At 42.1% G+C, this 15498-nt stretch overlaps 1 protein-coding gene across 1 annotated transcript in view; it reads left to right on the forward strand.

Annotated features, from left to right (window-relative positions):
* Positions 1–15498, forward strand: part of PITPNM3 (PITPNM family member 3) — a 114896-nt gene that overhangs the window by 87185 nt on the left and 12213 nt on the right. The window contains exons 10-12 of the mRNA XM_072882015.1: positions 3221–3391; positions 9815–10009; positions 10759–10907. Coding sequence (XP_072738116.1) covers positions 3221–3391; positions 9815–10009; positions 10759–10907 — 515 coding nt within the window. The remainder of the gene's footprint in view (positions 1–3220; positions 3392–9814; positions 10010–10758; positions 10908–15498) is intronic.

Below are 15498 nucleotides of genomic sequence, written 5' to 3' on the forward strand. Positions count from 1 at the left end.
TAATTATAATGCAGTGCAATGCTTTACCTCACAGAATTTACTTCACACTATTTGGGCTCTGCAAGAGAATTATACTTTCCTTGCAAAGAATTAATTTCTGCTGTGCTTAAATGCTCTCACACAGGTGACCTGTTTCCATTTTTTCTGGCAAATACTAAGAACAAAATACAGCTTGAAGAAAGCCATCAAAAGTAGTCTTGGATCGTTGCAGTCTTGCTGGTGTTTCCCTTCTGCTTCTCTTGTGATGCAATTAACTGGAATACATGGGAGAATTACTCAGTTTTCATAGCACAATAAACTGATGGGCACGTTTGGGACCCTACTTGGGAGAATATGTTAAGAAAAAAGGATACTTGATAGTGGTTCCTGGAGAACTGTGGAAAGGTACTTCACAGAAGAATCTCACAGGCCATAGTTTTTGCATATGGCTGGCTTAATGGTGGGAAAGGGACAAAAGTGGCACGAAGCTCCTATTTATTTGATAGTGGGAAAGGGAAAAGATTCTATAGTGTCCTCAACAAGCGGTCTTTCTATCTCCCACTTTCTTTTCATCTGCTACCAGGTGTGCTGATTGATGCACAGATCCATCCATTCTAGAAAAATCAACATACAACAGACGTCAAAAGTAGGTTTTGGTTATCCTGCAGCTGGAAACCTGGTAATTGCCGCTGATAACAATCTTAAAATCTTTTACAAAGAGAGCTTGGGGGGGGGAACACCCACAAAGCTTCACTTAATGCCCCCAAAGACACCCACATTGTTCACTTTGCGTGACAAAAATCCTGCAGAATTAAAGAGATGTTGCACCATTCTCAGAGTGAGTCAGTGAATGCAAAATACAATGCATACTGCATGTCCAGAGAAGAAAAAAGTTCATGGTTTGGCAGAACTGGATCATATAGAGGTATGTTCTTATTGGAAGATTTGTCCCAGAGCATTTATTGAGGCTATGAGTATTGACATCTTCATGACATGAAGATAAGTCTCCTAGGCAGTTTAGCACAGAGCATGTGCAATAAAGTGGTCCCCATGGATGTGATTCATCACATCTACCTTAAGCAGTGAACTCAGATACCATGTGAGGAACAGTCTAGTCTTCATCGGTCGCCAATGGATTGCATTTAGGTGCTCTCTGAATGGCTGTGCCATTCTCCCTTCATCATAGGTTTAACCAGAGTTGACAAGGTGCCTTCCTGTGCAAATGTGGGCTGGGTACACCTGTGGTTTCTGAGGTTTGATGCATTTTGGATATCTGACAATACCATATTTCATCAGCTACCTGGGCTGAGTGTGATTTGGCGCTCTACCAGCAGGATAATTTGGAGAAGTGGGTAGAATATTAAATTAAAGGAACTTCATTCTTTCCCATGTCACAAATTTCTCAGGGTTTTGCATTATGTCCTAGCTGTTCATGAGCTAGGACACCCCGTTCTAGTCCTTTTCTGAGCAACTGAACTTTTATCTTTTCAGATAGTCCTGCTTCTGACCCTGTTCAAAAAGATACATAAACATATGCCTGATCTTTAGAATTAATGTTTTCCTGAACTGGATCCTCAATGTTGAAGTATCTGGAGAAGGTTATTACTATGATCAATAAAAGTTTAATTGTCTTACTAGTTTGAGAAAAAACATTGTGTGCCTGTGCTGTAGCCTTTATAGAACAAGCATTCATATAGAACAGAACAAAACAAAACAAAGTATTGTTCTGACCTGCTTATGGCAATGCTGCTATTACAACTCAGTATCAATCTTTTAAGCTTAGAACTTGGTAACATCGACATAGTCTATATCAAGATTTGTCCCTATATACTGTTAAGAGTGGCAAGCACCAGTACATGAATTTTTAGACTCCTTCCAGCAACACGGAAAGTACTTGACAAAATCTATAAGAATGTAGTGTTTTCTGATGTAGCTCTTAGTGACCCTCTGTGACTGCAGCAGAGGAAGATGTACAGCATCGAGTTTGCTCATTGTAGTTTTGCTTATGTACAAATACCTCGACTGTTGCTCTTGAAAATGAGAAATAACCTAAGTAGTGTGGGTTTGATTTTTTTTATTCTATGATGGGTGCTCTGATGAGAGATATCACTTCAGATAGACTCCGTTAGATCTAATATTCCGTGACACCCTATATTAAAACTCTAACATCTTTCTTCACGGTTTCCAGTTAAGCTTGTGCATGGGAACAATGCTGTGCCAAACATGTCTTCTAAGCAGAAACATCATACATGTTACCAGGTTTTTGTTATCACTGCAAGGAAATAGTAATTCTATCAAAAGAATATGTAGGGTTTATTGTATAGCACAGCAGGTTTGAAAGCATGTCTTGCTTGCATGGAGTTCATGGGGAGCAGACATAATATTCCCAAACATATTTTATAAATACTTCAGTCATTCCTTTACTCTTGTAGTTAATAAACTGACTGTTGTAACACGTAAACAAACTGTACTAAGTTTAAAGAGCCTATAATGAATTGATTTTCTTGTGCTGTCAAGATTCAGTGTGATTGAAGTGTGGTGTGGTGAGAAGTTACTACACTGACCATTTCACAGACCTTCGCAGTCTCGTGTGATCAGCCATCTGAGTATAAGTTATGCTTCGGTACTGTGTGTTTAGTCAAAAGAATGCCTTATTAGCTGAGTAAGTGATTTTCAGATTTGCATTTACAGTTGCAGACCAAAAACCTCAGGAGCTGCACACCTTCAGCAAGAATCATAAACTTTGCTTTGCTGTTATAGTATGACCAACCTCATTTCTATATGTTAGCTTCCATAAGGTGACTTCAGAAACTGCAGTGCTTTCTGTCACCTACCTGCTCCTGCTGTTAACTAGATTTAAGTCCTCTGGGCGTAACAGGCCCATCAAACCATTTTGCTGGTAAATATTTGAAGTGCTGATCATCATAGCAGTAATGCTCAATAATATATTTACAAGATTTTTAAACTTCTTTTTCCTTCCTTACTTCTGTCTGTTTCTCTGGCTGGTCTGCACATCTGCTACATGCCTGCATCTCAGATTGTGATGTCTCTGTAAACTCCTTGGCAGTGAAGTGTTCTTTACATATGAAATAGCAAACAATTTAGTTAAATTTCTTGTGGCCAGATGTATGCTAGTCTGGAGTTTGCAGAAGACCATATTAACCATGTTTCTGTATAGACTCCTTGAAAACTGTAAAGGGGCAATACTGAACTCTCTTTCTCTGTCTCATTCTCATCCAAGTATGCCAGGTACGCCCAGCCTGCAGCCAAGTGTACAGTTTCTTTCACTCTGCTGACCCCTCTGCCTGCAGACTTGAACCATTGCTGGAGACAAGATTCCATCTCCTGCCTCCATTCAGTGTCCCACGGTACCAGAGATACCCACTAGGGGATGGAAGATCTCACCAGTTAGGTACAGTGCCTGTTTTCATAGCTCTCCTTACCTGTTGTTCTCTTAAGCATTCTCTCCTTACACAGCTCAAGAGGATTTGAAATACCAATATGCTAGCACGCTAAAAACAAGTCATCTGGGACAGAGTGGCACAGACATACGTAGCAAGTGTGGAACCACAGAAGATTACCAAGAAAAAATTATTCTTGCGTATGAGCTTTGTGATACTAATTGCGTTAGAGGGGTTGGAAGGTGATACCACTGCTTTAGTTGAAGTGTCACTTGCAAACTTCCATGTCTTTGGCTATCATTTTAAACAATTTATTTTTACAATTAGTTGACCTTTCCCTAGATCTTCAGATATTGTTTCTCTTGGTTGCTTGTTGTTGGTTCATTGTGGATATCTGCTAGGACAAATTAGAGCAGGGGACAAATTGTCTTTTGATTGCTCTTTTCCTAGGTAGGCTACTAAACAATAGTTATGTTGGGTAATAAATGTTTGAATCCAGGAAAAAACAGAAATAGACTGATTGGTGGGGAGGAAAGAGGAACACATGGGTGAGCAATGTGCTAGTAGAAGGAATTGTGCTGTTTTGACTTACAGAAAATGAGATAAAATCATATAGGTATGAAGTATCTTGACTTGTCATATGATGCAAAAAAGGAATTGATCAATGTGTATCTGTACATGCATGCACATTAGATTTATTCTTTTCGCTACAGCTTAGACATGAATTCAACCCTCTGCAGGATATTTGAAAAGGCTTTTCACGATTCAGAGTTTAAGGTTGGAGGCTAATATAGTAAAATGGCAGTGTTTTCTATTTGTTGGAGCTAGAAGAATCGTATCATTGGGGGAACCTGTTCTGTGCAGTAGGATACACACAACTCCTTTGTTTTATCTGCTCAAATATGGTATACATTGGATGCAAATCGGTTTGAATCTGATTAAATCAATGTTTGAAAAGAACAGTTGATCTTGAGTTGCAGAAGGTTGGTTTCTAGGTGTTGGCTTCACTGAAACATGTGAAGATATGGCTGTTCCTCAGGAATTGACTTAAGGAATAGCTAAGGTGAGGGACAGTCCAAACTAGGGAATATCTGCTCTCTCCTCACCCCAGTGTCTGAGTTTTCTTTCAATGGAAATATATACCCCGCTTTGCATTCTGACTTGGAGTTATTATAAAGCCTGACTGTGCACTTGGAAATCCTGCTGATTAGTTAGGCACAAATTCTGTCACTGAGACATATCTAAGGCTATCTTGAAAAGTTGAACCCTCTTTTAAATAACTGTAACAGGAAGACAAGTTCCCTTAGTCTGCTTTTCAAATTGAAAACCTTGCATTGGTACATTTTACCAGCTTTGTTGCATTAAAGTAAACCCTTCAGATACAGTGATTCTTGAAGCAGAGACTTTATAAGTGATTTGGGAACAAATGGTGTTCTTTTTGAGTTAATCTAAGGCACTGAGTCAGAAGATTCCCCTACAGAGCATGTAAATCTGGAAACCCTGTCTGTTGGATGTATTATAAAATAAAAATTCCTGAGTGCTAATGATCAGCAAATGTTCCATGGTATAATTTTGTATTTAAATATCTGTGCAGAGTTAAATCATTGCTGTGCTTTACACCTAAGCTGCGTTATATTTCAATGAACATGAAATCCTCCCATTTAAATGCAAGTGCTTTGAGATCCTTTTGGAAATTAAGGTTCTTCATTCACAAAGGATTAATTCTAGTGACTGTATAATTTTTTATTCCTTTCTATCATACCTGGGCTTGTGAAAGTATTTCTTAAAATGAGAGCCTTCATGGTGTCAACTGGAATGGTAGTTTACTAATCAGTTATGACGAGGCCTAGTTATACTAAACTCTAATTATTATGCACTGCCCAAAACAGGCTTTTCTGATAATCTTTCATGTCATTAAACAATCTCAATCCCTGTTCCTTTTCTCATAAGAACTGACGATTAAAATAAAACTGAGTCTGTTGTCTGCCTGACATTCCCGATGGGTTCCTCTCTGGAAAAATTTATGATCTGGAAGCCGCATGAAAAAAAATTACTACTAGGAGAAAATGTCACGATATGATTCATAGGAACAGTTCAGCGGTAACACAGGTACACATGATGAAAACTGGAGGGGCAGGGCGGGGTTTCTATAGCTGTCTTTCAGTTCTTGCCAATCAAATGAAGCTCTTGGAGCCAGCTGCTCTGTGCATAGGGTTTATCTTGAAGCTTTTAGTTTATTAAATTTACTTTTTCCATTGAGATTCAGGAAACATCTAAGACTTAAATGGCAGGACTTAAAGGGGAGGGCACATGTTTATCTAGACGATTGCCATTTGCATCCAGCAGGCATCAGTGCTTATCACTAAGTCTGCCCCCAGGGTCATTTGGTTTGTAGTAATGTGGTATTGTTTGTGTCTGTGATGGACTGATCTGTTAAGAGGTTAATGATGATGAAAGCTGACTCTTAACCAGGCTTGATTTTGACAGTCACAGAGACTGGACTAGCCCAGAGAATTATTCCTCTTTCTGTCAATTACTTGGTCAGTTCCAACTATATCTTCTGTTGATACAATTCCTAATGTGGATGTGATGACATTATTAGGCTATTGATAAAATAGCTTAACAAAATAAAATTATTTGAGGCATGATTTAAATTCAGTTTTCTGAATGTATAACACAGTCAACACATTATATGCAAAGAGAAAGAAAAATTAGCAAAGATTAAGTTTAATATCTGAGATATCTTCGACCTATGCACTGGATAGATGGAATGGAAATAATCACATAAGGCATCCCACCTTTTCAGAAGTCATCTCTTAAGGGGATATTTACCTTGTGTTTCTGTGATATACAGACAAGTGAAAGTAAAAGAAACTGCCTGCAAAGCACTTCCAGACATACAGAGCAGGTGGAGAAAACATTTATCTTCATAACTCTTTCATCTAGGGTGATCACTGACAGAAGACATAGCTGTAGATAATGGTTTAGACAAAAATGCGATTTAGTAATTGGTGGGGTTTTTTTTACTCTAAGGGCAGGGTACAAAGTTCAGGTTATGTTACAGCCCAGAGAAAGCCATGCTGTCTTGACCTTTCATTAAACAGCAGCTTTCTCAGCTGCTGCCTAGTTGACATTTCATAATCAAAGTGCTTTTGTAGCTATTACAAGTGAGCCTTAGCTTTGTGCCAGGTGCCTGATCTACCACCAGTCATGTCTTTTGATACGTAATAACACGTGGAATTTCATTCCTTCTTTTGCTTTGCTGCTTATGACATGATGCATTTTATCTACTTGGGGGTTAAAAATATGGTTGTTGTGTATTAATTTAAAACACCTGATTTCAACCTATCCTACTTTTTAGACATTTGACATAGCAGAATGCAGATAATCATAATCCTCTTTACTGTTTGAGCTTCTACCTCACATTTTACTTTGCGTCACAATTGAAATAATTTGCAAAATTTTTCTCTTGCAAAGTTTTCTTTATAGGGAATGTGCAGGAGTGCCAGTCCAGACCATGGCTGATCCAACTGGTCTGCTTTATTATGGATAGATAGAAATTAAGATCTAAAAGCACAGTACTTCTCCAATTGTATATGCATAAAATAAAGTATTGTTCATTTTGTCTGGAGATGGTTACTGTGTGGCCTTGAGGAAGTTGCTTTGCCTCTTTGTATTGGCTATAACTGTCATAATTATCCAAGATGAGACTCTGTAAAATGATCTGCCTTTATTTTATTTCTTATCAAGCATGATAGTGAATTTAGATTAGTAGGATAAATTATAAGAACCTTTAGTGATACTCAGAGCCATGAGAAAGGTTGTTTTGTGTGGGAAGTATCCGTTTCAGTTATTTGAATAGAAGAATTATGCAAGTAGACTGTCCTAGTCTAAAGTCTACTTTTAGAAAAAAATAGTATTACATCTACTTTATTAAATTCTAACTGGTACTCTCTGTCCTCCTTTACAATTCAACAAAGACCTGACCTACAGAGATGAAGGCAGGCTGCCCCACCTGTTTAAAATAAAGATAATTCAGGAGACAGGAGAGAAAAAAATGCCAAAAATGCCTTCCATTGTATTGATTTGATCTCTTCATGGGGAGAAGGGTTACTGAGCTTAGAATAACAGTATTACAAAATAAACAAGTTTCAAGGCACCAGACCCCTTACCGAGCTGGTCTTAAGCTAGTCAATAATATGGAAAAGGCTAACAGATATCTGGGCTAACAACATGTTTTCCATTCTGTGCGAAGTTACTATTTTTACTTCTCTCTCCATCTCCATTTTAGTGGGAATGAAAAACCAAAACTCTTGCAAAATTATAATGGGGGAGGAAGGATTAGATTAGGGTCAATTTACGACTGTTTCAGCAGAACAAAACCAATTCAGAAGCAGAAAATTTATTTTAAAAGCACAATCTTTTTTATTTCAGTGAGTCTTTTTGGAAGGGGAAACAGAAAGTATGCATCAGAACACTGCCAATCATGAGCACTTCATGGAGATATAGCTCTCATTTATGGGATTCATTGCACCTTCTTCTATGGAATTTCCTGTTGGTTGATGTTTGGATCAGGGTTCTGGTTCAGATAGACCCCTAATGGGGTGCAATTTGGCAGCTTCCCTGTTCCTTACTGCTTGTGGCCCTGGATTCTGCTGCTCTCTTCAGTGAGCTCATTTGCTGCAATATTCTAGGCCACATGATTTGGGGTTTGTTGTCAGAAGGACCAGGTGCCTTGCTGTTCAGTATTTAGTATGACATAGAATCAGATGTTTTACTTTTCTGTGCTGCTGCTTTCACTACAAAGAGCGTATAATACTTACTCATTTTGTGAGGTAATAGGAAAGCAGCGTTATGATTTCTTCTCGGTTGTCTGTGTTGGAGTCTATATAGTTTGCCTGAGACAAGGGAAGTAATAAAATTATCCTCCCATTCTTTTCACCTCCATCAAGCTTTCCTATTGCCACACATAGATTTCCCTACTGTATGGCATCAACAAGATTCCTTTGAAAGAATAGTACATTGCAGTTTCTTTAATAAAAACTCAAAGCACATGTTCCCATGGAAACTACAATTGAACATATTCTGTTCAAACTGCATACCCATCACAAAGTGTTAGAATGTAATTGTTCCTCTGATTCAGTTGCAGGGCAGCTCCTTGTATTGTCTTATGCAGTTGAGATATTCAGGCTTATGTCAAAACAAGCCAGACTCTCTTTCTAGCCATGTCTGCTTTTTGGAAGGGAGGCGATTGTAGGGAGCTATGCTGCTATTCCTTTTCATTTAATGGTGACATGTTTTACCAGTTCTGATAATCTATAGGAACTTATGCTTCCAGTGTATTTTTTTAAGGAATGGTGTTCTTGAAAGCAGCAACTTGTTGTTGTGTTCTCCTGTGTGCACCGTTGAGGTATTCATTGCACTGGGAGTTGGTAAGACTTGGAAAGTTGAAGAGAAACTTATTCCAGGCCTCCACTACATAAAGAATTGTATGACATAGTCCCCAACCCAAGACCACATGAAAGATGAGCAGAGCTGATTACAGTTATTTGTCTGAATGGGAATTTGTCTGAATGGGACTGAAATACACTCAGAAATAGAGCAATACATCATGAAGGGCCGTCTGCTTTCTTTTGTATTATGTGCATTGAACTGGGTCTCCTTTTTCTTTTGTTCTCTGTTTTAAAGTCTCCAAGAGGTTTGTTCTCTGAAAACTGAGAAGTCAGCTGCTTTTTTAAGCACTGTGCCGTATATCCTCTCAGCTGAGGTTCTGCCTTTCCTAGGTACAGGAGGGATGTGCAGGCTGCTTCAAGCAAAATTAGCAGTAATGCTTTTATTTAAAAGCACATCTGTTCTTTCATGTTTCAGAACACCTCAGGAGGAACACCTGTGTTTTGTTTCATTAAGTAGAGGTGTTAGCCATGGCCCATAGCTCATCTTTCAGAGTGGCATGAATAAATGAGAATTCTGTTCCATTTGGGAGCATGCAAACCAGTAGATAGGCTTGCTGAAGTCTCTCTTTCTAAAGTAATTTTGCTCATGTCAGGAAGAGGACAAGAGAAGTCTCACAGACTCCCAGAGCTGTGTAGCACTTCTCAGAGAATGAATTTAAAATGGGTAGGGTTGAGTGTGAAGTAAAATAGCCTCCCAACATCACTAACCCAGTTTGGAAGATCTTGGCCAAAAGCACCCAGCTGCCATTGCATTTTGATGGCAGTAGGGTGTGCTTTCTCCATTTAGTCATGCTGTCTCATGCTGTCCTCCTCACTCGGAAGGAGTTTCATCCATGGTCATTAAATCTGATATTATTCAGGAAAACGCTAATTAGCTCTGTATTTAAAAAAAAAAAACAAACCACACACACACTAGTTTCAAAGCCATGTTATTCATCCCACTGTTTTTTTTATTATTATTTTCATTTCTGTAACCTGCAGGTGATGCTATCCACAACCACAGCGCGCTATTCCTTGAGAACAGCTCTTTGAACATACCTTTCTCTCAGGAGAGTCCTGGATCTCCAAACACATGTGATCAACCACAAGGAAAAACAAGAAAGTTGAGCTTGGCCAGCACAAACAGTGAAAACTCAGGGTCAACAGAAAGCTTGCCATCAGCATACTTCACCAACAGTGAGTGAAGCCTGGTGCCATGTGCTCTCTGATATGGCAGCAACCCTTCCCTCCACATCCTTTCTGTGGAAAAGTTTATTATGAAAAGGAAAATTACCTGCTTGGAAATTTGGGGAGAATGAGAACAGCCTAAGCTGCTGCAATTTTAAATAACATAATTTAGCTTCCTCTTCTGTTTGTAATTAAGTAAATAAAGTAATAGAAGTGAAGTCACAGTTTTATATTAAGTTGCAACTCATAAATAGTCATTAAGGGTTTCATACTAACAGGGGTTTAGAAGCATGTTCCAGGCATGAAGAAATATAGATAGATAAGATTTGTTACCCAATATTAAAAGTGCTATAAATCGTTATATCGTCCTGTTATGGACTGTAGGCATATATCAATATTCCATTCACTATTTGGGAAGCTTTTGCAATTCTTAGTGTATAACATGATCATAAAAGTACTTGTCTTTCACTGTACATTTTCCATGGACCAGGAAGGAATGGGAATCATGCTGGGGTAATTCTGCTTCCCAAAACTTGGACCCATTAGAACTGTTTAGATTGCAGACATTTAAGTGAAGATGCAGTCAGTGAAAACAGTACTTTCGTGTTTGATAGATATCTTTAACAGACTCTGAATGTCAAGATTAAAAAAGCACAAGGCTTCATTCAATTTTCTAGCTTGAACATAAAGACAGCAAGAGATTTATGAAGAAGATATCTTACAGAAATGTGATGCTATTTTGTTTGGGTTTTTTGTAGTTACTGCGAAGTGGTGGGGAACAAAACGAATAGATTATGCCTTGTATTGTCCAGATGTGCTGACAGCCTTTCCAACTGTGGCCCTGCCACATCTCTTCCATGCCAGCTACTGGGAATCAACAGACGTTGTGGCCTTCATTTTAAGACAGGTCATTGATCTCTATTTTTTCTCTGCAATGAATAACCTTGTGATTGTTGATTGCATCTTCCAAGGGTGATCAGTCTTTTAATCTTTAGTTCAGTTAGATGGCTAACTGTCGTTGCATCACATACAACTGGATGTAGGAATGACAGATGTGGATTTATTGGAGAGGTGAAGGGGACAGTGAGCCCACCATTAGCACTGCTGTCTGGTGTTCTTCCTACTGACTGTGTGACAGGGAACAATGCACTGTCATGCATACCTTACTCAGCCCTCCCATGCCCCAGATCAGTATAACCCTGTATTATGTATTCATTTCCTCCTGTTTTTGAAGGAATAGGCTATCTCCAGCCTTACTTAATTATGTATATCCCTACTAAATATCATATTATTATTCAATATTGACATTTGATAATAAACCAGCAGTTTGAAAGTACCGCTCCCATAAGAAAATCAAGTGTCTCCTGTAACTATACTAGAGTATTTTGAGGCGTTGTGTGCACTGTCTCCTAGGAATTTATTTATGAGTCACATGATGGGTCTCTTGTTCCTACTGTGTCAGTAATTAGACAGCAGCTCGCAGTGACTTAGGGATAATGCAGTGCTATGACCTCTAGAGAAAGTGGTGAGGCTGAGAAATCTCACCTGGGGTAAAAAAAAAAAAAAATTAAGTGGTGTTCAAGCGGAACCTGCAGGATAAATCACAGAATCACAGAATCGTATAGGTTGGAAAAGACCTTTAAGATCATCAAGTCCAACCGTAGACCTAACACTACCAAGACCACCACTACACCATGTCCCTAAGCACCTCATCCAAATGTCTCTTAAATACCTCCAGGGATGGTGACTCCACCACTTCCCTGGGCAGCCTGTCCCAATGCTTGATAACCCTTTCAGTGAAGTAAAATTTCCTAATATCCAGTCTAAACCTCCCCTGGCGCAACTTGAGGCCATTTCCTCTCATCCTATCACTTCTTACCTTGGAGAAGAGACCGACCCCCACCTGTCTACACCCTCCTTTCAGGTAGTTGTAGAGAGCAATAAGGTCTCCCCTGAGCCTCCTTTTCTCCATGCTGAACAACCCCAGTTCCCTCAGCTGCTCCTCATCAGACTTGTGCTCCAGACCCTTGACCAGCTCCATTGCCCTTCTCTGGACACGCTCCAGCCCCTCAATGTCTCTCTTGTAGTGAGGGGCCCAAAACCGAACACAGTATTCGAGGTGCGGCCTCACCAGTGCCAAGTACAGGGGGACGATCACTTCCCTCGTCCTGCTGGCCACACTATTTCTGATACAAGCCAGGATACCATTGGCCTTCTTGGCCACCTGGGCACACTGCTGGCTCATAATCAGGCAGCTGTTGACCAATACCCCCAGGTCCTTCTCTGCCAGGCAGCTTTCCAGCCACTCTTCCCCAAGCCTGTAGCGTTGCATGGGGTTGCTGTGGCCCAAGTGCAGGACCTTGCACTTGGCCTTGTTGAACCCCATACAATTGACCTCGGCCTATCGATCCAGCCTGTCCAGGTCCCTCTGTAGAGCCTTCCTACCCTCAAGCAGATCAACACTCCCGCACAACTTGGTGTCGTCTGCAAACTGACTGAGGGTGCACTCGATCCCTTCGTCCAGATCATTGATAAAGATATTAAACAGAACTGGCCCCAACATAGAGCCCTGGGGAACACCACTTGTGACTGGCCGCCAACTGGAGTTAATTCCATTCACCACCACTCTTTGGGCCCGGCCATCCAGCCAGTTCTTTACCCAGCAAAGAGTACACCCGTCCAAGCCATGAGCAGCCAGTTTCTCCAGGAGAATGCTGTGGGAAACTGTGTCAAAGGCTTTACTGAAGTCTAGATAGACAACATCCACAGCCTTTCCCTCATCCACTAGGCGGGTCACCTTGTCGTAGAAGGAGATCAGGTTGGTCAAGCAGGACCTGCCTTTCCTGAACCCATGCTGGCTGGGCTTGATCCCTTGGTTATCCTCTACATGCCGTGTGATGGCACTCAGGATGATCTGCTCCATCAGCTTCCCTGGTACCGAGGTCAGGCTGACAGGCCTGTAGTTCCCCGGGTCCTCCTTCCAGCCCTTCTTGTAGATGGGTGTCACATTTGCTAATCTCCAGTCAACTGGGACCTCCCCAGTTAGCCAGGACTGCTGGTAAATGATGGAAAGGGGCTTGGTGAGCACATCTGCCTGTTCCTTCAGTACTCTTGGGTGGATCTCGTCAGGCCCCATAGACTTGTGAGTGTCTAAGTGGTGCAGCAGGTCACTAACCATTTCCCCCTGGATTATGGGGGCTCCATTCTGGTCCCTGTCCCTATCTTCCAACTCAGGGGGCTGGGTACCCAGAGAACAATTGGCCCTACTATTAAAGACTGAGGCAAAGAAGGCATTAAGTACCTCAGCCTTTTCCTCATCCTTGGTCACTGTGTTCCCTCCCCCGTCTACTAGGGGCTGGAGATTCTCCTTAGCTCTCCTTTTGCTGCTAATGTATTTGAAGAAGTATTTTTTGTTGTCTTTTACGGCAGTAGCCAGATTGAGCTCTAGCTCAGCTTTGGCCCTTCTAATTTTCTCCCTGCACAGCCTTGCTACACCTTTGTAGTCCTCCTGAGTTGCCTGCCCCTTCTTCCAGAGGTCATAGACTCTCCTCTTTTTCCTGAGTTCTAGCCAGAGCTCTCTATTCAGCCAGGCTGGTCTTCTTGCCTGCCGGCTCATATTTCAGCACCTGGGGACAGCCTGCTCTTGTGATAGGCCTTTAGGACTTCAGCCTTTAGGACTTCCTCCTTAAAGAATGTCCACCCTTCCTGGACTTCTTTGCCCTTTAGGGCTGCCTCCCAGGGGACTCTGTCGATCAGTCTCCTAAATAGGCCAAAGTCTGCCCTCTGGAAGTCTAAGGTAGCAGTTTTGCTGCCCCCCCTCGCTGCTTCTCCATGTATCAAAAACACTATCATTTCATGATCACTCTGCCCAAGACAGCCTCCAGCCATCACATGGCTCACAAGTCCTTCTCTGTTTGTGAACAAGAGGTCTAGCAGGGCACCTTCCCTAGTTGGCTCACTCACCAGCTGCGTCAGGAAGTTATCATCTGCCACACACTGCAGGAACCTCCTAGACTGTTTCCTCTCTGCTGAATTGTATTTCCAGCAGACATCCGGTAGGTTGAAGTCCCCCACAAGAACAAGGGCTAGCAATCATGAGGCTTCTCCCAGCTGCTTATAGAACAGTTCGTCTGCCTTCTCATCCTGGTTGGGTGGTCTGTAACAGACTCCCACCACAATATCTGCCTTGTTGGCCTTCTCCCTGATTCTTACCCATAGACGCTCCGCCCTATCGTCACCATCATCGAGCTCTAAACTATCCAAACACTCCCTAACATACAGGGCTACCCCACCGCCTCTCCTGCCTCGCCTATCCCTCCTGAAGAGTTTGTAGCCATCCATCGCCGCACGCCAGTTGTGCGAGTCATCCCACCATATTTCTGTGATGGCAACCGTATCATAGTTTTCCTGATGTACAATGGCTTCCAACTCCTCCTGCTTGTTGCCAATGCTGCATGCAGTGGCGTAGAGGCACTTCAGCTGGGCTGTCGTCCGTGTCTCCTTCATAGAGGAACACCCCTTATGTGCTTTGAGGTGTTTCGCTGGCATTTCCCTCTTGGCTCCTATTGCCTCAGTATCCCCTAGCTCAACTCTGTTTGACTTCAGCTGTGCCCCAGTGTACCCTGCACATGTCAGAGACACAGGCTGAGCGCCCTCACTGGTACCCGCTCCCTCTAACCGGGACGTGTCGTCCCTCAGCTTCCCTTGGGCAAGCCTGATATTATCCCCCTCCCCCTTCGAGTCTAGTTTAAAGCTCTGTCGATGAGCCCTGCAAGTTCCTGAGCAAAGATTCTCTTTCCCCTTTGAGAAAGATGAATCCCATCAGACGCCAGCAAACCTGGTGCTGTGTAGGCCATCCCGTTGTCAAAAAAACCAAATCCGTGGCGATGACACCAGCCACGGAGCCATGAGTTGATAGATTGGGTGCCTCTGTTCCTTCTAGTGTCACTGCCCACAACTGGAAGGAGAGAGGAGAAAATAACCTGTGCTCCAGAGTCCCTTACTAGCCATCCCAAGGCCCTGAAGTCTCTTCTGATTGCCCTAGGACTTCGTGTTGCAGCTTCATCGCCCCCCACATGGAAGAGCAGTAGGGGGTAATAGTCCGAGGGCCGTACCAGGCTAGGGAGTATCCTAGTGATATCCTTCACCCGGGCCCCGGGGAGGCAGCAGACTTCCCTAAGAGGAGGGTCCGTCCGGCATTTCGGACCCTCGGTTCCCCTCAGAAGGGAGTCGCCCACAACTATAACCCGTCTTCTCTTCCTTGGGGAGGTGGTGTTAATACGAGAGGTACGTTCTTCTGACCTGGGCGACACCTCTGGTGTAGATAGACTGTCATCCCCCTCCTCCATTGACTGGCCTTCCACCTCAGGACTTAGGGATAATGCAGTGCTCTGACCTCTAGAGAAAGTGGTGAGGCTGAGAAATCTCACCTGGGGTAAAAAAAAAATAAAATTAAGTGGTGTTTAAGTGGAACCTGCAGGATAAATGTCCCTCCAAGA

Source organism: Ciconia boyciana, chromosome 17 (genome assembly GCF_034638445.1).
Source record: "Ciconia boyciana chromosome 17, ASM3463844v1, whole genome shotgun sequence".
NCBI classification, from domain to species: domain Eukaryota; kingdom Metazoa; phylum Chordata; class Aves; order Ciconiiformes; family Ciconiidae; genus Ciconia; species Ciconia boyciana.